The sequence below is a fragment of the Patagioenas fasciata genome, chromosome 1 (genome assembly GCF_037038585.1).
Source record: "Patagioenas fasciata isolate bPatFas1 chromosome 1, bPatFas1.hap1, whole genome shotgun sequence".
NCBI classification, from domain to species: Eukaryota; Metazoa; Chordata; class Aves; order Columbiformes; family Columbidae; genus Patagioenas; species Patagioenas fasciata.
The window spans coordinates 93,915,360-93,942,095 of record NC_092520.1 but is presented as its reverse complement, the minus strand read 5'-3'; the positions used below and the strand labels follow the sequence as shown (position 1 = coordinate 93,942,095).

Here is a 26,736-nt window from a genome sequence, read left to right as displayed (position 1 = left end):
CTGATTAAATAACAGCTGTTAGCTTGAATCAGAAAGTTAGCTGCAGTTTTAACTACAACTTTTATGTGAAAGATTTTTTATTTGGGTTTTAGTCAGTCTTCACAACTAGTGGATTGTGTTCCAGTTTAGTAAATCACTGTACTCAGTTACTTGGCAATTGTAGTGGTGACATTAATTACAAAGGATTTACACAAATATTGAAGCAAGGTTTCTCAGAAGAAAAAAAATCAGAATAAATCTTGTTCTCTCTGTGTTTATGGTACATGTATTTTTCTTCCACCAGTAAAAGTATCCTCTGTAAAAGTGCTGTGTAGCTAAGTCCATCAGGGCAACCTGTGTTCTTACAGTTAGATAGTACAGACCTGTGCTTCGCAGGATTACACGATTTAATTTTAAGAATTGCAGCTGGTCACTGGCTTTTCTGTGCCAGCATTTTCTTGTGCACACACTAGAGGATCTATAATGGCAATGAAATTCTGTACTTAAGTATGGCACTACTTCTGTGCATATATCTACAGACTTGTATAGGTCTGCGTGTGTATGTATATGTGTGTCAATATGCATGTATTTTAAAAGTCTGTCTATAGTCTTATTAGCCATATTGGCAACCTCAAATTTTAGAAATTAAGTCTTCTTTCTGTATCCATTCTTTAATAAATGCACGGTATAGTAGAAATTATGGAAGTGATACAGCCACAGAGAAGAAGACCAGTCCCGGAGAACTCCAACCCTAAGAAAAGTTGAGATGGGAGTTATTAATATAGTGTGTGAATTGGAGCATGCTCCTAGGCTGATGAGGGTAAGACTTTTTTTGAGAGAGAAAAAGCTCAGGAGGAAGAGACAGTGGGTCTAGTTTGATACTGGATAAAAGAGAAGACAGACACTGTGTGGGAGGAGAAGAGAGGGGAATAGGGTAACAGCTGAAGAGGCAGAGGTAAGGAGCAAGGCTCGACTGCGTAGAAAACAACTTGTATTACTCCGTTTTCTAGCATTCCCTACAGCTGTTAGTTATTATAATGCATATAAAAAAATTTAGCCATAAAATCTGTGCTACTTTGGATGTATCATTTCACTAGGATGTAAGATATGAGACACCATTTTCTTTTTTACATCTTGCTTTGTTGATAATCACTTTCCTTATCTAGTGTGCTTTGTTTATCAAGTGTGTACTAAATTGTACTGTTGAACTTCTTTAAGAAGTATTTTAAGTAGTATTTCAGAAAACATTTCAAAACATCCTCCTTAATTTGTAAAAACTGAATAAATGTATAATTAAAATAGTTGTTAAAGTCAAACCTTAGTAAGAGCAATATTGAGGAGACTAGTACAGTCTTTCCCTACTTGTTTTAACATGGATAAGAATACCTACTGCAGTTTAAGAGTAATGATGGCCGTAATAAATTTACAATGTTTTGATGGTGACAACTAAGATCTGAAGACAGAACAATTGATCATTTAATAACTGAAGTCTTTAGAAGTGAGTACACAGACTGCCGAGTCTTAAAACATTATTTGGACAGACAACCCACATCCAGATTCTTGCTCAGCTTTTTCCCCTGAAATACAGGCTTTCTATAAGGTAAATATCATGTTTTAACAACTTCAGAGAGATAATCTAAATAAAGATAAGGTGATTTTTATTTGCTAAAATCCAAGCGTGAAGGGAGATTATGGATATAATGTGTATTACTGAATAGTATGCATGTTTCTTTTTTTTCTGTTTGTCATACCTATTTTGATGTTACCCTTGCAACAAAGTACATGGTCATCATTTCTTTGTAACTTGCCTTTCAACTAATGAAGTAGTTCATAAATTCAATAGAAAAAGTTACATTGTTCTCGTTATAAAAAATTTTTTAAAGAAGAGCAATATTCAGTTGGAGAAAGTGTATAACCATCTCCTTCGCTTTAAAGAACTGTGCCCGGATGCTCTTTTCCTATTGTATAAAGACAACTTTTAGGAATTAAAAAACATGTCAAGATCCTCTGAATTTTAAGACGGAGAGAACTGTTTCGTGGGAGCGTGGCTCAGCATTTGCATGTAGTCAAAATCAATGAAAATTAATTCCAGGAGGTATTTTTGAAATTCTTTTACAAGATAAGGGAAAAGAATCGGTTTTTGATGCATAGTAGTCAAGATTTAAATAAAAAATTACATATGGCATGTTTTGACTTCACAATTCATTACATGAAATAAGCAATTATCCATGCATTTTTCTGGTCTGGAAGAGGTACTTTTTTTCTTTCCAAAATGGAGTTGTTGGTATTATGATTAGTTCATGTACCACAGCTACCTGACAGGAACAGCAGCTGTAGCGATAAAAGTTACCTAGTTATTTTTCTATTTTTTTTAATTGTGTTTTTACATGTTGGTATGTTAGTACAATATATTAGCTGATGCAAAAGAAAATGCAGTATCTGGAAGCAAATGCTGTGTCTTATTTTTGGTTCCTATAGAGAGAGGCACTTTCCTAAAGTTACTGTAAGCAGTATGAGCTGCAAATTACCATAAATATTTGAGCTGCTTGTTTGAATTCCTGAGGTTTCGTTAGAAATACCTGAAAACATTTAAAGTTGTACTTTTGTCCTTAGAATACTCCTGTCATTAATTTAAATGAGAGTAGTCAATAGCTTGAACCAAGTTGAAAAGATAACTTGTCTTTCACGGGAGAATAATCTTTCATTGAAGCTGTGAGGTGCGTGTTCTTTGGCTGACAAATCTTTATGGTGTCGATTGCTAGAAGAGAAGGTAGTTACCTTATGTCCGCTGTGTTCATCTCATGCATCTGCCGCTGGCCGCTGTTGGAGAAAAGGTACAGGTTTAAAGGGGCATATTATATTGGTACAGCTGCTGCTTTGTGCTTGTGTTTGTATTGTTTGAGCAGCAGCAGCTTTTGACAAGAGCTGCCCCTTTCTACTATGTGTCATTATGTCATCTGAAAGAGAAATTCATCAGCTCTTGCAATTATGGGAAGATTTTCCTTCTACCTGTTTTAGCTATGGGCAACATCTGGGAAGCAACAATGTTTAATCTGGTATTTCAGTCAAAGGTTATGTATGAATAGCTAGCAAAGGATAAGGATATGCTTTTGTAATCTCTGCAGCAGCTATTTCCATTTGGAGGTGGAATAGACTTCAGTCTTCTCAAAATATTTTCAAGCTTTTTTCTGTCCTACACAGTCCACTCTGTTTAATGATGGTCTCCAATTAGCAGTCCAGGAATAGCGAATTAGACATTTTTGAACTGAAATAAACCTTACTACAATTGTTGCTGTCTTTGTTGCTGCATACAAAATAATTTCTCTGTTCAAGGATGTCTCTTCCTCTTAGAAGCATATGATAATTTGCTGGTAGAATGTTACATTTGCGGCCACTGTAATGTTCCGGCTTTTATGTAGTAACATTAGCTTAAAAAACTGAATGTATACATGAAACTTTAAAGTCAAAATTAAATAATAATTGCTGTGCTCTCAGTTTCCTCATTCCCTGGCTATTATGTTCAAGAAACAGAGACCCAAATTGTACCTACTTAATGAAGGAAAAATTAATCACTAGATGTCACAGACTGAGCATACAGACTTGGTCTGTAGCTTGAGTTCATTAGTTTGTGTGGAACGATTCTGGAAATGCATTTTAAACTCTTTTTTCACATTTTAGTACTGAGGGATGTAATCCCTGAAACTTACTCCCTCAAGACAATTCATCTTTGGTTTGGAACTATTAATTAAGGACCTTCAACAGACGTGGTTCACATTTAATCAGTTAAAAGTTCATCTTTGGAGTGGATATGGGCAGAGCTGATTTTCAGTCTTTTGAAGCTTTTGCTTCATTCTGGCCAGATTCTTGACTTAAGAATTATAGTCTGCATAGGATGTTGTAGTCTTAGTCCTTGTGTCTGTAAGACTCCCTTGCCCAGACCTTTGCTATTTTTATTTTTAGTATTAGATCAGGGTTCAAAAGTTCCAATTCTACCACTTCCTATGGTCAGTCAGGAGCTAGGAAATGCACAATACAGCTGGATGGCTTGAAAGCCAGAATCGCCTTTCATTCACTGGCTGCTGAGCTGGAATGAAAAATTGCATTAAGCTCTACTGTTACTCCACTTAAAAGCCTTTTTACCTTGTCAGAAGTTTGAGACTGGCACTGCTGTAATTAACCTTTGCAATAGACAATGTTAGTGCCCATCTGAAGCAAATATTTACTCTTTACATAGTTTTCAGCAAATATTTCCATAAGGTTGTGTTTTGTTGTCCCATCCAGACTGCCACCCCCCAAGACATTTCCTTAACTGGGTTAATCCTAAATTTTAATGGGAAAAGTCTAAAAATGAAGCCATATTCTTTTTTCAGGTGTACTATTCCGTTGAGTCTTAAAACAATGCAAGAGTGTGTTTCTGAGCATTATGGTTAGATTTTATTAAATGAGATCTCTTTAGGATACATCCTGCCTGAAGTGTTACCATTTGCACTATGAATATTGCAAAATCTTGTTGGACACATTGAGTCTTCCCTCAACAATTTCAGTAGTAATAGAGTATAAAAATCCCTAAGCACAGGGACAGGTGGTTATCCTCAGAGACAAATCAAGGGAAGCCAAAGTCCTTCAGAATAAAGAATGTGCTATTGTAAAATAATGCTCCTGACTGCCCGTACTTGCTTCTGTTGAGCACTTCTCTTACCTTGCCTCAGTCTTGAGTCTGTCCTTGTTTGCTTCTTTGAATGCTTTGTTTCCCAAGGTCACTCCTGAAGCCCTGAATTTCAGTCATGAGCTTTGACTTCTGCTGCATTGTCTGCAATACTGTAAGTTCTGTATGCTACACTAGTGGCATATATGACTAAAGTGAACTCAGCCCTGGACTAGCTAAACGGTTTGCCTAGATAAATGCTTGTCCTTATCGCTGTGAAGGTCAAATATGTTTTATGTCCATCTTTAAAGGACTTTTTTTTTTTCCCCATTTATCCTCAACAATTGCAGAAATGTTTTCAGTTGGCTGCTTTCTAGGCAGGTTGGCTCCGAATTTAGTTCTTGAAGCTACCTGTGTATCAGGACTTTTATAGCTCCAGGAAGGTGTGGTGTGTGATTTGCTTACTGTCTTTTGTTTTTCTCTATGAGGAAAAATTTCTCTCTCTTTTGTTCTGAACAAAGTTTCAATCCCGGCAGAAGAAAGTAAGTGTTAAATCTGAAAGGGCTGGAAAAGGGAGAGAATTACAATGTGATAGAAATCATGTAGCTAGCGTAACTGTAAATGTGGTTTATATCATTCACTCTTTCAACTTAGCATTATAGTACATGGGCATGAATACTGTATTTTTCCCTATATTTTGTAAGAAAAATGTGTTACTTTGTGATAAACTGAATGTTATTGAGCCTTCCTTTAGAGTTCTTGATATGATACCTAAATTTTACATTGCTGTATATGTATATGATGTATTTTCAAAACTTGAAGCTTAACTTTTTTTATAGACTCTGCTAAATAGAAAGCATTGGTTTACCTTTTTTTTTTTTTTTTTAATTAAACAGTCCCATGACATCATGCTAATTATTTTTTTTTTTAGGATCCTCAGTTAGCAAGGAGATCTTAGTTACAGTGTAAGTTAGCAGTTGTTAACTTAATACTGTTTTTTATCTTCAGAGTAGTTATACTATAAATAATACCAAGCATGTTCTTGCCATTATGACATGTAATTTCCAAGAAATTCTTCCTGTCTAAGATGTTTCTTTTAGTATCTTTTTTTTTTCCAATTTATAAACTTGTGTCAATCTGTATCGGGTTTAGAAAGAATTATAAAATAGACAGTATATGTTGAACATTAGTCATGCAATTTTAGGCACGTAACTGTATTGTAATCTCTGAGTTGTGGTACATGTGAAAATGTGTTGTGGTTTCACCCTAATGCTTCACAGACATTTCTTTAGCTCAAAAACCCCTACAGTGGGACCGAGTTGGGAGTTCTTGCTCAGAAGCGGCAAAAATGAGGTACAGCTGAAACCTTGTCGTTTGAGTTAAATGCGTGTTTGCAGTGCTAAGAGGAGAATCTTTGGCTCCTGTTCTGCTATTTCATATTCATGAACACTAAATTCACTCACATTTTATATATATAAACCTGTTGAAAGGCAAAACAAACCTGATGGAAAACCTTCAACTAAGAACTGTGTATTATCAGTGCTAAGAAAAAATATTTTCTTAGGTTTTATTTACTTAACTCATTCTACTGCTAATTCCAAGATTTTCGACAGACAATTTTATCCTCAGTTTAAAAAAAAAGTTTTGGTGCCAAATAAAAATACTATTATGTGATAGCTGTCTAACAGACCCAGTTTTACCAGCTGAATATATTGCATCTAATTTATTGCCCTATTAGCTGAGAACAAAATTCTTCTGTATTTTTTTTCAAGTCAATACAGAATACTTTTGAGAGCAATTTAAAATAAATGTATACAGCATTTAGATTTAGATTTATATCTTAATTTATTCTTCTAAACACGACTTTGGTTTTTGCCTTGGGTTTTTTTTGTTTTTTAAAAACCCGCTTTAATACGCATAATGTTCAGATTTTATGCGAAAGTAGAACGTCTTTTCCCTTCTGCCTGGTTTCTCTATACTTATTTTTAGCACAGTTGCATATATGCTCAATTTGCTGTACACTTTTCTCCAAAAAATAGCAACAGTTTTGCTACAAAGTAGGTGTCATGAAGAATTAAATGGTCTAACCCTAATTTATCACTCTTCTTTCTGGTAGGATAAATCAACACCTACTAGTCTTCTGATTTATCAGCCCTTTCATTGCAGCGCTCATTTTTGTGAAGTGTTATGTAGTGATGTTATGTCAAAGGCAGACCTTGTTCTTACTGATCCTTTACCTTCAGCTTCACAGTCTTTTGCAGCAAACGTACCCCAATTACTGTGCCAAGTTATGTTACCAGTTCACCTTGGAGAGGTGGTCATAGACTGTTTAATTTCTGAGATTAAGAGCTACAAACTACTAAATGAGATTTTGTGCTGTAGTTTTTAGGAACCTTTAGTTTGAACTAAAACTTTATTATGGATGTAACTAAATTACGCTAAATCTGAGGGGGTTTTGATGCATACATTCTGTCTTCCTTTCTTTTTGTGTGTGTTCACGTGCTTAAATGTAGTTATATGGTAACATGCAATTGCAATTTCCGTAAAGTACACTTGGCTTAAAACCTGGTTAAATTCAGTCCCTTAGTGATTCCTGACAGAGCTGGGAATTCTTGAAGAGGTTTTGATATCTGAATATGGGCTATTGCATTGAAAAGCTTTCAAATGGCTTTTGGCACTGACTTGGCAAGTGCTTGCAAAGGATTTAATATACATGCGTTTAGTACCTCATCTTGCTCTGCTACCTGCATCATAAAACCTGCAAATTATTTTTTCTTTTTAAACTGATACTGAGCCTAAACCTGTTTTTTCAACCTGTGTAACATGATGATGGTGCATTTGAAATGTTTTAGAGAATACTCGTTTTGTTGTTATTGTATGTGAATATGGAGCTAATTTATTCAGTGTTAATAAATGTTAATAATGTATTTTAGAATATTTTCTAATACAACTCTTTTTTTTTTTTTCCCATAAAACACAGATTGAATTTTAAATTACTTCTGGTTTTATTAGAAACCTTGCATAGTCTCAAAATCAGCACAAGCTGCAGTAAATTAGTGCTACATTATAAAATACTGCTTCAGCAAATTAAGGAGTTTTTGTTTAAGTGGACTTTTGGCCTTTCAGAATGGAATATGTTTCTTTTTCATATGCAATGTGCTTTTTTTCATATGCATGGGGGGCTTCAGTTTTTTTATTTAAAGATACACTTTCAGTTCTGGATGACGTTTAGCCTTTGACCCAGCCACTTTATTACAATAAACAGTTTGTTGATGAGAGCAGCTGCTGAGAAGATTGCTTCCAGACTGTTCTGTTTCAGTGGAGTACGAAAAGCAAAAGCCGGGATGCACCTCACAGTGTCGCTCTGGTATCCTCCTGGTTCCTCCCCCCGGCTCTGCTTTGCCTTGAGGACGGTGCGGTGGGGGTTTCTCCAGCTGCCCTTGTCCTGCGGCTGTGAAGGTTGTTACATCGGGACCCTAAACAGTAGTCCTTTATCAAACCTGAGAAATCCAAGCAAATGTGTTCTGCTTAGAGCAGTACGCATTCACTCTTTTTTGTTTTATCATTCCATCCTTTTAAGAATTTTTGATACTTTTTTGCATATAGCAATGAAGAAAAATTGTGATTGCCTCATTTCCCTTATTTTTTTTGCATGACTGAATGATCACGTGTGCCTTCTAGTGACCTAATATCTAAGTGTAACACTGTGCTAGAAAGAACAGATATTAATAAAAAAGACTTGACATGAAGACCAGTTTTTCTTTTCAGTGCTAGTTGTTTTCTTTTTGTCTTATTTTTAACCTTACCGACAGCATCCTTTTCTCTACAGAATGTAACATCTGATATATTTTCCATGAGTTGTTAAATTCTGACCTGGGCCCTGCAGCCTGTTTTTAGAATGGACTGCTGCACGTTGGATAAACTAATTTTCTGCCTACATACAGTGCTTTTTAAAGCTAAATTTAATTTTGGATTCAAACTTAGGCACAGATTTATGAGCAGTTTCTGGACATGTAGACTGGGCAAGATGCTTCATGTTCAAAGAAATGTAACTGCAGTAAAAAGAATGAGGATACCTTGCAACACTTTTTAAAAAATCTTTCAATTTTTTGGACTAGGTATTCCACGTATCAGTTGGCAAAATGGACCCACTACTATATGTGACTGTTTCTACTCCCCATACTGCTGCGATGATGCACTACGTAACTGTTAATGTAATGTAATACTTGTTTTTAAAAACACACTGAAGTGTGGAGACAAAAATAAGGAACTTGGTCTCTGGCATGATCTTTCAGAAATGATTGACTTTTTCTGCCTCTCTTGAGAAAATATATGGCAGACTTAAGTAACTGCCCAAGCCACTGGAGACTCCTAAAAATCCGGTTGGTTGTGAATTTAAAAAGTTACCAAACTGTGCCAGCTTTCTAAATGCCCTTCCATATTTTACACAATCAACTCATGTTTTGCGCTGTATCTGGCTTTAGGAAATATAAAAAGATTATTAATAAACTGAAAGAGATTTCCCAGTTATGTAGTATTCTGAGAATGCATAGCAAATATCAGCCAAGTAACTGCAGAGGTTCGTGAGAACGTGAAATGAGAATGCACCTCGGTTGTACTACAATAAAATCTTTATGAAGTTCTTTGGGGGATGGGGAAAGTAGGGAGTGGAGAACTGGGGATTTCTCTCCTTCCTAAGATTTTTATGCTGTGAACAAAAATTATGGCCCTCTGTGTGCTGAATAGAGTAAGATAGAAGCAGATTCTCCTCCGACTTAGCCTAGAGTGGTGACCTCAGCTAAAGTATGTCTTCCTGTTAATAAAATATGCAAAACAAATGAAAATATTTTAAGTAATGTAAATCTAGATTAAAATCAGAGAATGGGGCTGTGGAGGGAATTGGTTTGCTCAATTTTTATCTGTTTCCTTGAACAAGGGCTGAACTTTGAAATTAATTATAAGCAGTTAGTATTAAAAGTTTTATATATGCTTTTTGAAAATGAATTTGAGTACTTGGTGTATTTCAAATCAGATTTTGAATGTGTTTTAGATAGACTTAATGTTTTACAGTTCTGTTTATTGTCTTTGTGTCAGTTGTTAGAAAATCGATCTTCTAGCTTACACTTATTTAAGTCTAAAAGAGCAGCTATTCAGGACTCCAAGCACTGATGTATAGTTGGTAATGTTGCTACGTATCAATGATATCTGAACAGTATTGAAATAATGATTATGACCGTCTAATGAAATATCTTAACCTGGTTGTCTGGTTAGAGGCACTGGCTTAGACGTACAAACACAAATAATCCATCTGCCATCTACAACTTTCCTAAGTCCCATGCAACTAGTAGAACATGACCACTAAACTTAATTGCCAGTATTGTTGGTCTTGGGAGGGAAGACCAGCCGTTCTCCCACCTTTGTGAGTGTTTCTGTGGAAGAGGTGACAGCAGGCTTGCTCTTCAGCGTCTTCCAGTTCCTCTGTCAAGGCTGTGATGGCCGTGAGATTATCTTCCTACCTTTCTGATCTGTAGATTATTATTTTTTTTTCCTCCCGTTTTTTTTCCTTTTTTTTCCCCCTAATTTCTTCAGTCGTTTCCTAAAGAGAAAGTTATTGTACTGGGTTCCCCAACTCATAAAAGAAAATAATACCTTTTAATGAATGGTTGTGGTACTAAAATTAGTATTTATAAAATGTTTTACAAAGCCTCAGTAAAAGGTGGTATATACTTGCTAGGGTTTGAAAGCAATAAGGATAGCACATAGCATCGCATTTTTTCTGCATCTTCGGTATCTTTACAGTAAGTTTTTTTGGTGCCTTTTAATACCTGTTTATTTTTAGCATTTTTCTATGTTGACTAAGTATGAACACGATTTTAAAATGGGCCTATGGTTGTGTTATGGAACTGTCATCTGCTTCAAATCTCAAGTATGGCATTAGTGCAGGAAGTAAAAACACAGGCAGCATCAGAAAAAGCATTTTGTGGGCCTCATTAGTCAGAAACGTCTGCCAAAACCTTGCCCTCTTGTGCTAATAGCTGACTTTTCCTGCTGCCGGCCTCCTAAGTCGCGAGCATTTGGGGCAGGAGTCGCCACTGTAGATGTGTTTTTTGTTGGCACCAGCCAGCTGCTTACTGCCATGCTGGACTTCAGTTTGTTTCTGTTGGATTCAAGAGATGCTATGGAAACTCTCCAGTGGTTAATTTAACACCTTCAAACTTGTAGTGCTGTTGAGCAAAGCTGTGTAATACAAGGAGGATATATTTTTTTGTGTATGCCTATATGCATGTGTGGTTTTTTGTATTCTAAAGTTGAAATCCAATTCCGAATGCTGTGCAGTCTTTATTAAAATGTGTTCTTTTCCACCAATGCTATTATAGTATTCATATGTAATATACACCTTTAAGGTCATACCTGAAATGGATAGTCGTAATTTGTAAACAACCAATTCAGGAAGAAAAAACAGGTTAGCCATGTTGAAGGTGTGATATCTATAAATGTGGTTATGCTCCAAATAGGCTATTCATGTGATACTTTATGCCTGTGTAATCTTCCTGTGCTGTTAAAAACCAGATATACATCCATGATTTAATCAGTACATCAACTGATAATACATGAATCAATCCATCAACTGCAAACTTTTAAAAAGCACAGTGAAGCAAAAATAGAGGTAGTTCGTTGGAAATGATTACATTTTATGCAAAGGAAGGAGAAAAATTGTTAAATCATATTCTAGCTCTGTATCCAGAAAGTGAATACTTGGCCTCTTTTACTTCACAAGCATCAGCTACAATAGGGTATTATAGTCACAATACTGAGTCATCAGTCAGAGCATTGATAGTTAAAATTGTCTAGTTTTTCCTCCCAGAGAAAGCTGACTGATGCATAATGTTTGTTTAGTTTATGGCATTATATTTTTAGACTAGTATTTAGTTTCATCTCATTGTTTTTAGTAGATACCAAATTAATTTAAGCGGTGACTGAATTTTGTCTTAACTAAGAATTCCATTGATACAAAGTTTAAGATCTATCATTACAGAGTTTGGTAGAAAAGAGCAGCTCCCAAATATCCCCAGTGAGAGAGATACTGCATATGTCTGTGTATGTATATGAAAATACATAGAAAAATAAGAAATTAGATCAAAATTCTCTCTATATAAATAGAATTTAAGAATAAAGTCTTGGATTTCAGATTATTTTGAACCATTATAACTGAAAATTTATGTGCTTTGTAAGTCTCATTGGTTGATATAGCCCAGGTGGAAATAAAATCTTCTCCATCAGGAGCTATAATTTTCTGTTATTTTATACTACAACAGAGAAGGGTCCATATGCAGCTGGTTTTTCTCTTGGATGTCTCCCTCTTTTCTCCTTATTATTCAAACTCAATTGCTAAGTAAGCATTAGGAAAACATGAAACTAATGATTCCGAAAACAAAAATAATTTTAAACAGCAAAAGAAAACTTCCTTTACTTAGCAGTTTCTTCACACACCTGACTAAACTCTTAAAATCATAGAAAGCAGATGTTAGATCATAAACGAAGTACAGCTTTTACTCTTCCTTCTTTATGTTACAATTACCATTTAAACTTCAGTTCAACAACTTGCAATGTCAGACCTCCGATCCTTGGTACAGTGACTCATAATAAACATTTGTGCTGATCAGTGGAGGAGCAGATGGTATGGAGTATGCAGCATCTTAACTTGCTATTTCTGTGAATTTTCTGAAGTAACATCCACTATATCTCTCCACCCGTTCAGAATAACTTTTCTTTCAGTGGCACACTCAGTCTAACATGAAAATTCTGATGGTTGATCTTTGTCCCTGGGTACCAGATCAGTGAGGCTGTCACTGCTTCGGACTTTCGTGTCTTTCCGTCTTCCACCTGGGAGGATTTAAGTTGTGCTTTGGAGTGCTGGGGGAGAATTTGTTAGGGAGAAGTGGTGGGTAGTTCGTGTTCATATAGTACTTTTCTGCTTCTGGTAATTGTTTTTTACAATGCATTAGAAATATATTGTGCTTTTACCATTCTAAATATCGGTAGAAAAAGTTTCTCGATATAAACATTTAATTTATAGTTGCTTATTTTAACTGGGAAGCTGATTTGCTCTCTTGTTGCCAAGTTGTTTGGTTGACATGTCAAATTTCATTCATTCCTTAGAAAGAAGGCAATGTCTCAGCTTTACAAAATGTACATAGAAAATGTGGTCTGAAAAAGGAACAGTTTTATATTTGGCTTGACTTCAGTTCTCCTATCCAAAACTGATGCAGTAATGATGAATAATAATTTCAGAATATATTTGTACCTCCCTAAATCAAGTGTAGTTATTGTATTTAAAATGTATGTTACAATATGCGTAGTACAGATTTTAGTATGATTATACATTTAAGTAGCTTCAGGTATTGTTGTCGGTGCCTGAAGCTACAGCTTGTTTGATTGCATACTCAGTTGCGGCTTGTACCTGCATGTTGTAGGATTTTGATAATGGTCAGGGTAAGCAGTGGCCAGGAGTCTGGGTATTCCCTGACCTTGTATTGGGTGTCTTACTTGACACACTTGATCTGGTCCCAGAGGTGTGGAAGACCAGGCGGTTTCTGAACCAACACTTTTCATTTCAATGACCACCAGAGGTTGCTGCAGAACAGCGGATGTGGCTGGGACAGGTTTTGAATTCAAAGCTGAGTTCAGAACTTAGCAACAAATCGCACAGTTCAGGTTCTGACATGATTATATTCCTTGTGAATGGAGTTGAAGCAGAGGTTAACCCTGACTTCTTGTGTATGTTTATTTCATTTTACAAAAATGTCCTCTTCTGTGTGCCAGTGTAATTGTGGGGAGCAAAATGCATTGGTTCAGCATCTGTGTTTCTGTAACTTGATGTGAAGGAGGTTCTTCAAGTGAAAATTAGTTTTTCTAGCATCTACTTGGACAGCACTTGAAACTTTGCTTTGTTCAAGACGTAAAACCATGGTTTTTAGGAATTTTTAAAAATCAAATGCTGTTCTTCATTATGTATTACTCATGTTTATATTTTCAATCGGCTCACTAAATGTGTACATTATGGGGAAAATTAGCTTCATAATTATACACATGTAACAATTCTTAAGTGGTTCGATGTGTGTTATAAATAAGAAAATCAAATCAAGAAGTAAACCTAAAAACTATGGGGAAGAAAATCACCTGAAAGAACATGCTCAAGAGGATAAATGGTGGGAATTGTGTGGCGTATTTGTAATAATGTAACAGCGCACATAAGTATACAGTATTTCAGCCTTTTCAGAAAGTATGTTGTGGCAAAAGTACACCAGATTTTCTGATGCATAGTTGAGCACTTTTACTTTTTGTTTAGAGTGTAATAATATTTTGAGCGCCTTTAATTTTTAGCTCAATGTCTCCTTCTGCAAGTCAGCAAACCTGTGCTTATGTGAGTTAACATTATGCTTTTGTGTATAGGACTTGCACGCTCAGTTACACTGAGTGAATTTCTGTGTTCAGAAAACAATAGGAAAATGCACTTTCTGATTAAGCAGTTTCCATATACTCCCTCACAAAAATGAAAGCTGTAGTTTTTCTAAATATCAGTTACAGCTAATAAGTTGCTCTGTGTGTGTGTGTAAAACAAGTAGGGTAGTGTGTAGAGAGCTCAGCAGCAGTCTATCAGAGCCATGATTTTACACTAAGTGAAGATGCAAATGCTTCATGCAGATCAAGTCAAAGAAATGCTCATAAAACCTTTAATGCCACATCATCATTTACGATGCATATGAAAAAAAAAAAAAAAGAAGTATTTAAAGCATATTTTATCCAAGAAGCTAGATGGAAAGAGTTCAGATGGAGCTTTAGAAAACCAAGAAATGATAAGTTATTTCTCTGTAACTAAAATTTAGCTACTGAGTCACTCTTAGATCATTCTGGGACTGAGAAGCCAGGGCCTGGTTGCATTTGGAAAGAGGCGATTCCTTCCTTCGTGTTATGCTCTCCTGCCTGTACTACAGGGCTGCAAAGCAGTAAGTCTGCTGACATTCAGCATGCAAATGTTACACAAGAAGCAGCATCCATGTGAAGCCTGAGAACGTGAAGTTTCTGAGGATGGACAATCTGTAGAAGAGTGTTAGGAACAGGATCACTTTTCTCATTCCTTCTTAAGATATAACAACGGGATTTGGGAAAATGAAGTAACTAGATAACTATTTATAGGAAGTTTTCTCTTAATTGCAGTTTGTGGGTTTTAAAGAGTTGGGCTGGAGCTCAGGGATATCTTGTTCAAGGGCAAGAGAGCTTAGTCCTGTCTTCAGCACTCACGTAGGAAACACTCGTATTCTGCTTCCCAGATATGGCAGTAATGTGAAGGAGAGGCATATATTTGGTCAGAAGTTTTTTACATAAAATTCAAATGTCTTTCTCTTAAAAATTTGAGGGCAAGAATCACTAGTACATTATTTTCAGTAGAACAGAATACATGGGGTTTTTTTTCATGGCTTTATGTATGATAAGAAAGACCACTTTGTCTCTAGGAGAGCTCTTCAAAATCTAAGATACGCACTTAGCAAAAAGAAGTCTCAGCATCTGTGTTCACGGGCTGTTAAATTACTCTTTTTAAAGATGTGGCAAACATTTCATATCAAATCTCTCAGAATAGAATTGGATATCTCAAGAAAGAGTTCTGTGAATGTGTAACATGTGACAGACAGGTAATAATGCCAGTGATGAATATTTCACATTTAAAAAAATGTATTTCTAAATAACATAAAGGAGAGAAAAATCAAAGTTTTGGTGTGTAGATATACAAAATTATATATGCATGTACTTGTATATTTCACATTTTAAATCTTTTGCACAGAAATGTGTACTAGCCGTGCCATTGAGCATACACATACAGCTGCATTTCATACGCTGGTGGTAGAATTTTCTTGGTTGGGTGCATTCTTGAGGTACACGCTTCTATTTTAGTTAACTAATTAATAGCCACTTTTGTCTGCATTTGAGGTAATAGTAGTGAAGCTTCCGTTAGCTGAAGGTATGAGCCCTTTTAGCAGTTATTCCGCTGAGAAATCAGTAAATGTTTTTTGTAGCTTCTGCTTTATCTTCCACATTGATTCTTAGCGATGGACTAAAGGGCTTGCAGGAAGGAAATTTGGCATGTTGAAAAACATGCATAATACAGATGAATGTGTGCACTTCATGCTTCAGTATATAGCAGAACCACTACAAACGCTGTTGTAGGGAAAGATTAAGCCTAATTAATCTGCAAAGGAGCATGGTCTCAAGTCTAGGAAGAGAGTACCAGTTAGTCAGGCCAGGCTGGACTAGAACAAGCAGCAGAAGTTGATCTTTGAAGAGGAAATTGAAGTAGTTTTTCCATTTCGAAGTAGAAGGTGATTGCATGCTCAGAAGAATGTTTGTATGTCTTCACATGTGATGGTCCTTATTTTATTTCCCTTGCTCACAGGAAATTCATCTTGCTTTTCTGAAATGGCTCGAGGAACATGTAGATGCTGAAGGATTAAGAACATCCAGCAAGTTGTCTCTTAAATTTGTTTCATCCTGTGATTCAAAAATGGAGATAACTCCGGCTCTCATGCCAGTCATCACTGAGATGGGAAGGTTCTCATCAGAACATTTCAGCTTGAAGACATATCAACAGAATCTTCAAACAAAGAAGCTTGGAAAGATTCTTCTTTTTACTGAAGTTACCACAACAACCATGAATCTTCTGGATGGGTAAGATAGTGATGTAGACCATACCAAATAAGCTTTCTGGTCTGGAATTCACAATTATAGTAACACAGAATGTTCAGTAAGAAACTTTTTTTTCTTTGGTTTATTTGTTGTCTACAAGTTAGCCAAAGTAAAATAGGCTGATTGTCTTCTAGAAAGGACACAAAATAGAGATCTTTGTGTTCACAAAATATTGATAGATAATGTGTAAAATACTAAGCCATAAAGGGTGGAAAAATCTGAGAGTGACACCTTTTTGCTTGGCAGTGGAGTTTAATAATTATTCCTCTTGCAAAGCATGAACATCACCATATGAAAGGTTAAGACATTAAATGTGCATATTTAGGAGGTTATATGCATTTTCTAGTACAAGTTATTTTCTAAGCTAGCTATTTGATAAAAGTGATACCAAGTAGATTGTGGCACTGATTTTAACATCACTGTTTTCTCTCACTCCTTTTATTAAATATTTCACTAAAATGCTAATTAGTAGTTTCTTGGACTTTCTTTAAACCTCAGTTAGGGTTGTGCTAGACATTTTTTCATCATCACATAGATGACCCTTGTGAATGAGTTGTGGGATAGCTTTGAGAAGGTAGTTCATTAAAGGTTTGAATGGGATTAAGCAATATGAAAATCACAGTTACTAAATCTTAGGTTGGAGTCTATGTACAGAGACTACACTGTTATGTTTCATGAAATAGTCTGATGGAAAAAAAAACTGTCTTTGGGAAGTTGTTGCTCTTCAGGACAGGTTTTTCTAGGTGTATTTCTACCTGCAGCTATAACTTTTCTTGACAGCTACTTTTGAGTATCAGTGGTTTTTTATCTGCAGAAATTGCAGATGGATTTTACTGTTGAAAATAAACTCAGGAATTTTGTTTAGTCAACATGATCAGCTAAATCATCTTGAATGTTATTGTAACTGATTAGTTAACCAGCAATAATAGCCTTAGTTCTCAGCTAGACAGCCTGAATTGTGAGACCAGTATAAGTTACAGAATATGCTTTCTTGCAAGTAAAAAAGGTGATATATTTTAGAATATGCGTACACAAAATCTGTAAATGAGGATGGATTATAACAGTATTAAAATAAATCAGTTTGTAGTCTTACAGTTGACACAGTGATAAAATTACAAATGGGAATTTGTAGTAAAACATGCAGTTTAGAGATGATTGGAATCAAATACGAATTTATTTTAATCCAAAACTATTCTCATTGTGTGCATATGTACTCATGTACACACACATTAAAGAAAATGTTACTATCTAATTTTGCTGTTCCCCTTCCACCAGATCTACATCCTTACCCCACAACTGATTTTGCAGTGGCTTTTTGATATAGATAGACATGCTAGTTCAATAAGAGACCACAAAGAAAAGAGTTATTTTAGGGAAGTATTTGTAGCATTTACTTCTTAATTTTTAGTATTCACAGCCCATTGGTTTGAAAGCAGAAGTACTGTGAAGAAATGAACAAAATGATGATTTAATAGGTCAAGACCTTTCTTCCCTGACAGTTGTTTTTGGTGGTAGTCCTCATTAACATTATTAACACATCTCAGCAAGATTAAGTGTATAATTCAGAGTTTTGTGAATGTATTTAGCTATCACAAGCTAAACAGAATCATGTCTGCCCAATTTATACATGATTATATTATCAAGAAAGGCAATGGAGCTAGGAGAAGTGGTCTTGTATTTTTGATGACTGTGGAACCTTTACTCTCTTGTCTTTAAAGTGCTGTACCAGCAGAGTGGTCAGCACTCAGGTTGCTTTTTTACGTTAGGTATCCCAAATGTAATGAAGTGTTCACAGATGTAGGTCTTTGAGATTTTCCTCATCATGATGTAGTAGTCAGTTTTCATCAGGTAAGATGTAAACTAGAAGTCCTGGCTCTAAGTAGTTTATATGGGGAAGATGATCCTAGTCAGATTATAATTCGAACAAGTAAATTTATCTTGCAGAATGACCTTTGTTTTAATAAGTTAAAATCTTTGTTTTAAGTATTACGGTTGATGCTAGTATAAATACTTGGTTGTCATGGATAATAGAATAATGTAGTCCATGTGATTTGTAATTCAGCAAAGTACCTTGAGATTTCACAGATGATAACATTTCATAAATCACTAGAAATTGATGCAAGTACCTATTAGGTAAGTATTATTGAAAAAGAAGGTTGTCAGGTTCTTAAGGTACTTCCAAATGAACCCAAATTAATTTGCTAGGATATGTATCTGTCACTTTTTTCTAATTGCCAATTCTGAATGACAGGAAGACATATCTCAGGAAACAGAAAAATTCTTTGGTTGAACAAAAAATAGGTACTTATTGATCATTCATGATTCCCAGAAAAAATTGCAGTACTGTGTTTATGTGTCCTATATTGCAATGAGTGTGTTAAAAGATAGACTCTTAGGTTTTATAAATTTTACCAAGTTTGTAATGATTGAAAATATGATACAGACACCTCAAGAACTTAATTAGTGTGTTTAGTAGTAAATTTGGTTAGTAAATTAGTTAGTTAGTAAATGATAAATAAATCTAGAATTTAACTTTTGTGACTTTAGATTTTCTTATACCTTTCCCACCAACTGAATGTCAAACTTTTGTCTCTTCTCCTTCCCACTTCCTCAAACCTTCATACCCCCAAAAAATTAAGATGTGGAAGGAGAAAGTGGGCTGGAACTAATTTAATGGCTGAGCGGCCTCACAGTAGAGAAACAGCCGGAGCCTAATAGGGGTCTTTGTCTGCATTTCCACTCTGCCTGGTAACATGCCAGTCAAAAGTCAAGCAAGAGAAACAGGTGGAAACTATTAGACCTGTCATAAAGTTTGAAAAATTGATTCTGGAGGCTAAGTGAATAGATTGAACTTGACGGTGTTGTCCTAAAGATTCTAAGGGAAAATTCTGTAGTTTAATTTGGGATCCCTTGATTGTTCATTAGGTCTCCAGATGGCAGGTCTTGGCGGTTTGCATATTAACATACGCACTGTATCATCATTGCTGTACATTTATGTGTCCTAAGGTAACAAATGAAGTGTGAATTCACCTGTAGGTATCTAAAATTAAATGGCATCAGTCTAATTTTAAAACAAAAACTTGTTTAAATGTCATATAGTTTTAAATGATCACTACTGCTTTTATTATTTCATGCTAAAATCTTTATTTGAATCCTTTGAGACTGTTTTTAAAAGCATATCCATTTTCATTTCTTAAACTGAAATTTAAAATCCTTTCCAAAGATGAGAAGCTCCCTTGTTTTTTCTCTAAAAAGAAATTATTTCTTTAATTTTCATTTCAGAAACCTTATTTTCAAATATATTTATCCTAATACCACCTGAACAGGTTGGCCTTGCCAGAAGCAGTTCCACTTTCACTGTCTCCTCTCCTCAGAATATCCCTGGGATTGCATGATTTAAGATGAAACTGTTATTTTTGAGGATGTATCTGGTACAGTGAGATAAGTGTTACATTATAGAGACAGTACTTATTAGACTCACAAGACTTGAGACTGATAAAGAAATATTTCTAGCACACTGTAATTGGCTGGAATGGTTTCACAAACATTTCATTAAAAAATAAATTAATTGATTATACGTTTCAGTTTTGTACTCTACCAGCACCTTATGTCCTGTGTTTAATGTTTTAGTTGGCAGAAGATTGGATTTATACATGATTAAGCCAGCATGTGATGTATTCAGTATGAAATGTCATTTTAGATCACTTTTCCTCAATATTTAAGAAGCACAAATTGCTGTTGTTAGGAAGAGTTTGACACAAAAATGGTTAATTTAGTGGAAATGAAATGCGGGATGAAGTTGCTTTCATAATTCCTGAATAGGATATTTAAATAAAATGTCAGCTTAGAGTAAACAATTTCCAAACAGTTAAAAGCTTTGAAAAAGAAAATCCTTTACACTGTCACTGCCCTTTTAGTTTTTCTTTACGCTTTTCTAGATTCATATTGTTCAATTAAAAAAAAAATCGTACTGTAGCTCTAATTTTGGAAAGTGGTCATTAGGACTCGTTTTAAAACTCTTTATTTGTATTCAAATACACGTTCTGCTAATGCAGGTGTGAGTAAGCGAAAAGTCAGAGTAGCGTTTAGTTGAAGGAGACTGGAGTGGCACTTCAGAGGCACAAGCAAACAAGCTGAGATTGACGAACTGTATTTTGTGCTTAGTGATTTTTTTTTTTTTCCCCCAAATCCGTACGGTGTTTTATTCTATGTAAACCCAGTGGTCTCATGTTTAGTCCTTCCGTGCACCTTGGTGATCTCCCTTATTCTCTGTTGAAACCATTTTTAAAAAAAATAAAAATAAAATAAAATCAGAGAAGTTGTGGGGAGTGGGTTGAAGTGTGGTTTGAAGGTATAATAGAAACCTGGCATTAATGTAGCCTTTGTAGATATGCCATACAGTCACAGTGCTTATTTTCATTCAATCATCAGGCAGACCTGTTTAAAACCTCCCCTCTCAGATACTTCTATCAGAATTCTACTAGGGCTGTGACTACAAGCCAGAATTATTCCCCTTACAACTATCAACTCAACTTGATTGACCATTTTCTTAACAGCTATGAAAATTATATACTACTTTTAGTATTATCTTCACTAGCCACGTCTCATAATCTAGGCTTGGGTGAGTGGGGGAAGCTGTTTTGCTGTAGTAGTCAAACCCAATTGCAAGCTGTGTCACTGATCTTGTGGTTTCCTCTCTTGAAGATGCAAGGGTCGTTGGAGTACAAAGTCTTTGAAGACTAATCTTTGTCTTTTAGCGTGGTGAGACTATTCTAGTACCTTAATAGTCTGCAATAAATATCTTATCACTAATGTTAACAATTTGTAAAAATTAACCCCCTACACCCTGCTTTCTCGTGCATGTGTGTTGGAGAGATAGAAAATACCATGGTGGACGGGAAGGATGCCTTTCTCTCAGGGAATAAATATTGCTACTGGATGTTAGAAAGTGTGTGGTGAATCATTCAGTTGCATTTAAATGCATTGTGTGTTTAACACCTAGCCTTTTCTACAGGTATTTATAAGCAAAAATATTTTATTAGTTTGGGTAACGAGTACTTCTTTGTGCAGAGAGCTCTCACAATAGTTCATGTTGCTTTTTACTGCTTAGATCCTGTGGTTTTGTTCGTCTGTTAAAGTGTAGTGTGGGATAGAAACACTCTGCTTGAGGAATGTCTAGCCCAAAAACTCAAGTTAGATACTAGTGGTGATAGACCTGCTCTTTAAGACATTTCATAATTTAATCATCATCCCTCTCTTTTAACTTAGCGTTGATATAGTACCATGTTCCTTCATTCCTTATATCATTGGAGTTACTCACTTTTAAACTTCAGGGGTTTTTTATATGTAGGGTCCAAGGCTTTTTATTCTCAAAAAAGAGAGTTAGTGCATTGGAATAGCTGCTTCCATGCTTGTTTTCCTGAGGGTTTTTTTATATTCAATATTTTGTGCCTTCCTTTGGTGGTAGAGATTAGCTCAAATAACAGAATAAGTTTGTTTCCCTTAAATCAAATCAAATTAGGAGTAATTTTTGCTAATTTAGTTTTAACTGTAAAATATTTCATACTTGATTCTTCCATTTGTTTATTGGTAGTGTTTTGCATCATCCAGCAGTAGAGAAAGCTGTCCTTCAGCCTGATAACAAAAGATCATACAGGAATATTTGCAATACAGCCAAGAGTCTGTTCCCTTCCTTGCCTGAAGAAAGGGAAGAATTCGGAAGTTTTTGGCACTGATTTGGTTCTGTGCCATTCCCAGACTCTTCTCTGCGATACCATTTTTCATTACATGCTTGCTGAAAGATTTCTGTATTAGGATTTGTCGTCTCCTTTGCGTCAATTTGCTTTGCCTTTCTTTCCACCTGTTGTGAACAATTCTTGAGGGCGCTAAACAATTAGGTCCCTATTTTCCTGTCACGCACCTTGTGTGTCTGATTTTTCATGGACTTGAAGGCAAAATGTGTTCCTCTTTATTTTTTTGTTGTGTAAAATCAGTAGATTTTCTTCCTGTTAACAAAGTGGGCCCCCCGCTTGCATGGTTTCTGTCAGTGCAGGGGGAGGTTTGGCATTCCCAAAGGGGATTGAGTCGTAAAAAAAAGATACCCGTTTTGCAGAGCAATTAACCCACACTGAACTCTTATGGTATATTGTATTACCCTGCTGCTGGAAGTTCCTGAATAATTCGCATTGTCGTATGACTACACATGTAGCCTTGGAGCACTCATCATTCATTAAATATGAACGGAAAACGTGTAAGACTGCACAGTTAAAACGAGAGCTAAAGAATGGAAATGGAAGGGTCTCAGTAACATTCATTTTACACAGTGATGTTGTCATGCACATATTTTAAACCAGACTTTTCATATTAAGTTGAAAAAATTTAATGTCAAAGTTACAAATCACATTTTATTGAAAAAGAGGATTAACTTCAAAAAGTATATAATACATGTAATAGAATACAGTAGATCATAATAATGTATAGTATATTGTTATAAATATTTGTAATATTAATTACAACATATTATATGTATATTATTACTGTTCATTTTCTAACTCCATGACTGTCAATTCTGCCTTTGAATTTTAACTTTTATTTAGCAAAAAGAAGAATTGCTTAAGCATAAACTACCCATAAGCACTTACAGACTGATGTTTGCATCTCATTGAGAAAGAGATTTTCATGCTTTTTCAATCATCGTTTTGTAGCATATTGTAAGTATAACAGTGTGAGTTCTGTAGTGTCAGTGTGAACGCATATCGGGTAGGGCTCTCCTTGTGCTCACCAAACAGCTTTCTGTGCACTGAGAAACTGGCCACCTTATTGCCACTGATCCAAACTTGAATCAGAATAGAGCCTCTAATGAAGTCATGTGCTTACAGCAGTAAGTTAAGAAACGAAAGAGAGGCAAAGTAAGTGTAGGACATGACCCATTGATTTTTAAAAGGGGAGGGTAAGGCACAGCAAAACTAAATAGCTTGGTAATGTGGTGAGATGAAACAACCTCCCCGCCTCCCTAATTAACCTCTTTCAGTAGGCTGGGGCTTAGACAAGTCAGGGATCTGCATTTCTCCCCCATAACTTTTTATTGTAATTGTTACAATCATTAGGCTAGTGAAATAATAAATTGAAGGGGTTGCATTCAAATGAAACAGAATAGCAGTTAGTGACTTGGTAATGTGTTTGATTAAAGGGTTGCCCACATTATGTGTGGGTGGGAAAGCCCCAATTTAGGAACTAGTAAAGAATCCACTTGGCTGGGCACTGCACATATTTCTTACACTTGACCTTTGAAGGAGATGTGCTGAAGGTATTCAGCACATGCAAGTTACAGACTCTGTATTTTTTCAGAAAATTGGAATTCTGGAGAATTGGAGCCCCATATACGTTGCTTTGGCAACTCCTCTGGCCATTACACTACTTTTAAGTGATGTGCAGGGCCTCCCTCAGCCTCCCAATGACATCTACAGAGTAATTTTCGTCAGTTTGTTTTAGGAAGCTGATAGGCTGTGTGCTACGTTTTGACTTTAGTTTTATTTGAAACTATGATAAAGATCTGAATGTTGAACTACAACTAAGTGCAGTCGCACAGTCTGATTTGTCCTCTGGAGATGCCAGTTTCTCATTCTGGCTACACCGGGAGAAGAGTGTAATCAGATTTCTTACAAAGTTGAAGTTAAATCATGGCTTCCAGGTTCCCTTTTGCACATCTCCATCTCTTTACCCTGTTAATAAATAGATAAATAAATAAATAAAATAAAATAAAAAGAGTTTGGCTTTACAACAGTATGGGAGCTAAGGCAGGAGGTAAGAAACCTAGGACATGGCTGTTCAGGGAAGTTTAGACAGCACCTGTTCTGGTGGTGTTAAGAACAAACACACATATTTTTGTTTGTTCTTATGCTGCCAATCAGAAGATAGTGATTTAACTTCAGAATAATTCCCTAATTGTTTCCAGGGCCAAAAATCTTTCAAGGCTTGTGTAATTTCTACCTTAAACTGTAAACTAAGAAAATCCCATAGAATCTGAATTCTTTACCTAAATCCCACTGGCCTAATTTATTTTCACTTATACTCCTAGTTAAAATATTTTAAGAATCTGTTTGTATTCAAACGAAGGCTTGCATTTATCACACCTCATATCATTTAGCCTAAAATGTCATGGCCTGTAGAATGGTGTGTAAAAAGAAGCGAGGTTCCCCCACTGCAGTTTTGTGATCCCCAGGATTGCTGTAAAATGCTGTACCTCATGTTGCTTTCAAAAGAATTTACTGGCATTGTTCTTGTTGCTTAACTGTTAAACGTGGATGAATTTCCAAATGTTTTTTGTAAACTTCAACTGACACTATTTTTACTGATGATATTATCTTACATTAAAAACCCACAAGTATTTTAAAGGGTTCTTTGCAAACACAAAGCCTTTGTGACATATTACATTAAGGAGTTGTGGAATATAACTAGAAACTGTCCTTTAGGTGTTTTTCATTGGATCTGTGTTTGAATGGGTCATCAGTCTGTTCATTCACAGAGGAAGATGAAGAGGTATACTGAACAGAAAAGGAGAGGAGGAAAAAAAGTAGGGAGATGAAGGCTGAGATGTAGGAAAGAGGAAATGAAAATATGGCATTCAAGGGAAACGAAGCTTATCTGTATTGACTGAACATTTCTTGAACAAATATGTTAAGGTAAAATAAGCAGGATGTTAGAAAATAGCAGTATTAATTGGGGGAAAATCTACACATTGTCAGAGTGCTTAGGAAACCGATTACTGATCAGAAATCCAATTCTCCCTTGTCTAAATGGCAAACTTTCTACTGAAACATAATTTATGTAGTGTTCAGGTTTGATTTCTTCTGAGGTCATAAAAGCTGGTAATAATCCCACTTAAACATGGGGTGGTTGCATTTCTCATTCTTTTTTTGTTTGAAAATTGGGTAGTATGAGGAAAGGAGAGCACTTTATTTTGTAGAGGCTAAATAATGATTTTGTTTACAGTCGTAACGGAATCTGCAAATTATGGTGTCCACTTTGCTTGTTTATTCTTAGTCATCATTTTAATCTTTCCTACCATCATCATAATTTTTGAATGCCTAATCAGGATCCCACAAATTGCTTTTAAAAATGCAGCTTACCAGACACTGCATTGTACATTTGGATATCATGTAATTAATTAAATTGCATGTTACTTGACAGTAGAAAAGCTTCAGAATTCATTCCACCTGACTGTAATGCTTTCCATCCATTAATTTAATATCTTCATTCAAATCCTTGGATAGACTGTTACAATTTCAAAATGGAATTTCATTCACCCATTTCTAAGCCCCTGAAACATATTGCTGGACTTAGATGGGCTGTGGACTTAGTGAAAGAGAACAACATATTTTTATGCTACCGCATCATCTTTCAGCTAAAATATTTCACCCCTATAATAAGTTGCTTTGTTAAACATAAGGCTTGATTTTCTCATATGTCTAAAGGAGAAAACAATCTGGTCTGGCAAAATAGTTGCTATAGAACCAGCTTTCTTTTAAGGATGTGTATTGCACAATATGAGTGTTGCAGTGAAACTGAGATTTATGAACACTGAAGAAATAACATGCTTTAGTTGCTAAAAATAGTATTTCACTCTTCACTGAAGTAAACCAGGGCATGATACCCTCAGAACAAAATAGTTGTTTGATATACTGGTGTAGATGCAGGTGTCAGTGGTATCAAACAGGCTTACAAGCTGTTTTAGAACTGATTATTACTGGCATTGGATACAACTCTGATGCAGTACTGATCTTTTACCAAAAAAATATTTTCTTTCCTTGTTGAATGTAAATACTCATCCCAGCCTTTGGAGAAAGAAAAATGTTTCTATCTGTTTAATTAAGGTTTTTTAACCTTTTTCCTCCAATAAGCTCTGTTTGTGCTCCTGGCTTCTGAAACAGAAGTTTTGACAAGATCATACATTTGGGAATTAATACAGAATAATGATTATATGATCACAATAAGCCATCCATCAGGCTTCCTCGAAAGAAGAAAAAAATGAAAGGATTATTATTTTACAGCTTTTAAGTTTCAAGACTGAAAACTAGCTAGTGGTTTCACACAAGGCTTGATTTATTAGAAAAAGATAACATGTATACTTTATATGGAGAATGGTACCAGATGTGAGATATAACACATATTGTTGGTGGCCACCTGCTGTAGCACACATTTAAAATATTGCATGGTAGTTTGTGTCATGTAGAATTCATGTGATAGAGGATAATTTTAAGTTAGTAGGTTAGTAGGTTAGAAAGGATCAATGCTTGTGGAATGCTTAATATTTTCCATCCTAATTTATCCATCCGTTTGATAAAAAAAAAAAAAAAAAAAGGCAAAATAATCAC

General features: G+C 35.5%; 1 protein-coding gene and 1 long non-coding RNA gene across 4 annotated transcripts in view; one reads left to right on the top strand and one right to left on the bottom strand.

The window, feature by feature from the left end:
• HLCS (holocarboxylase synthetase) overlaps nt 1–26,736 on the top strand; it is a 120,397-nt gene that overhangs the window by 28,336 nt on the left and 65,325 nt on the right. For all 3 annotated transcript variants that reach the window (XM_071810961.1, XM_065862283.2, XM_071810966.1), the window contains exon 6: nt 16,074–16,345. In XM_071810961.1, the coding sequence (XP_071667062.1) occupies nt 16,074–16,345 (272 nt within the window). The remainder of the gene's footprint in view (nt 1–16,073; nt 16,346–26,736) is intronic.
• LOC139828429 (uncharacterized) lies at nt 297–4,776 on the bottom strand. The gene is made up of 3 exons (XR_011739996.1): nt 4,679–4,776; nt 2,758–2,799; nt 297–730 (listed from the first exon to the last, which is right to left on the bottom strand). It is a non-coding gene; the product is annotated as an uncharacterized lncRNA (long non-coding RNA).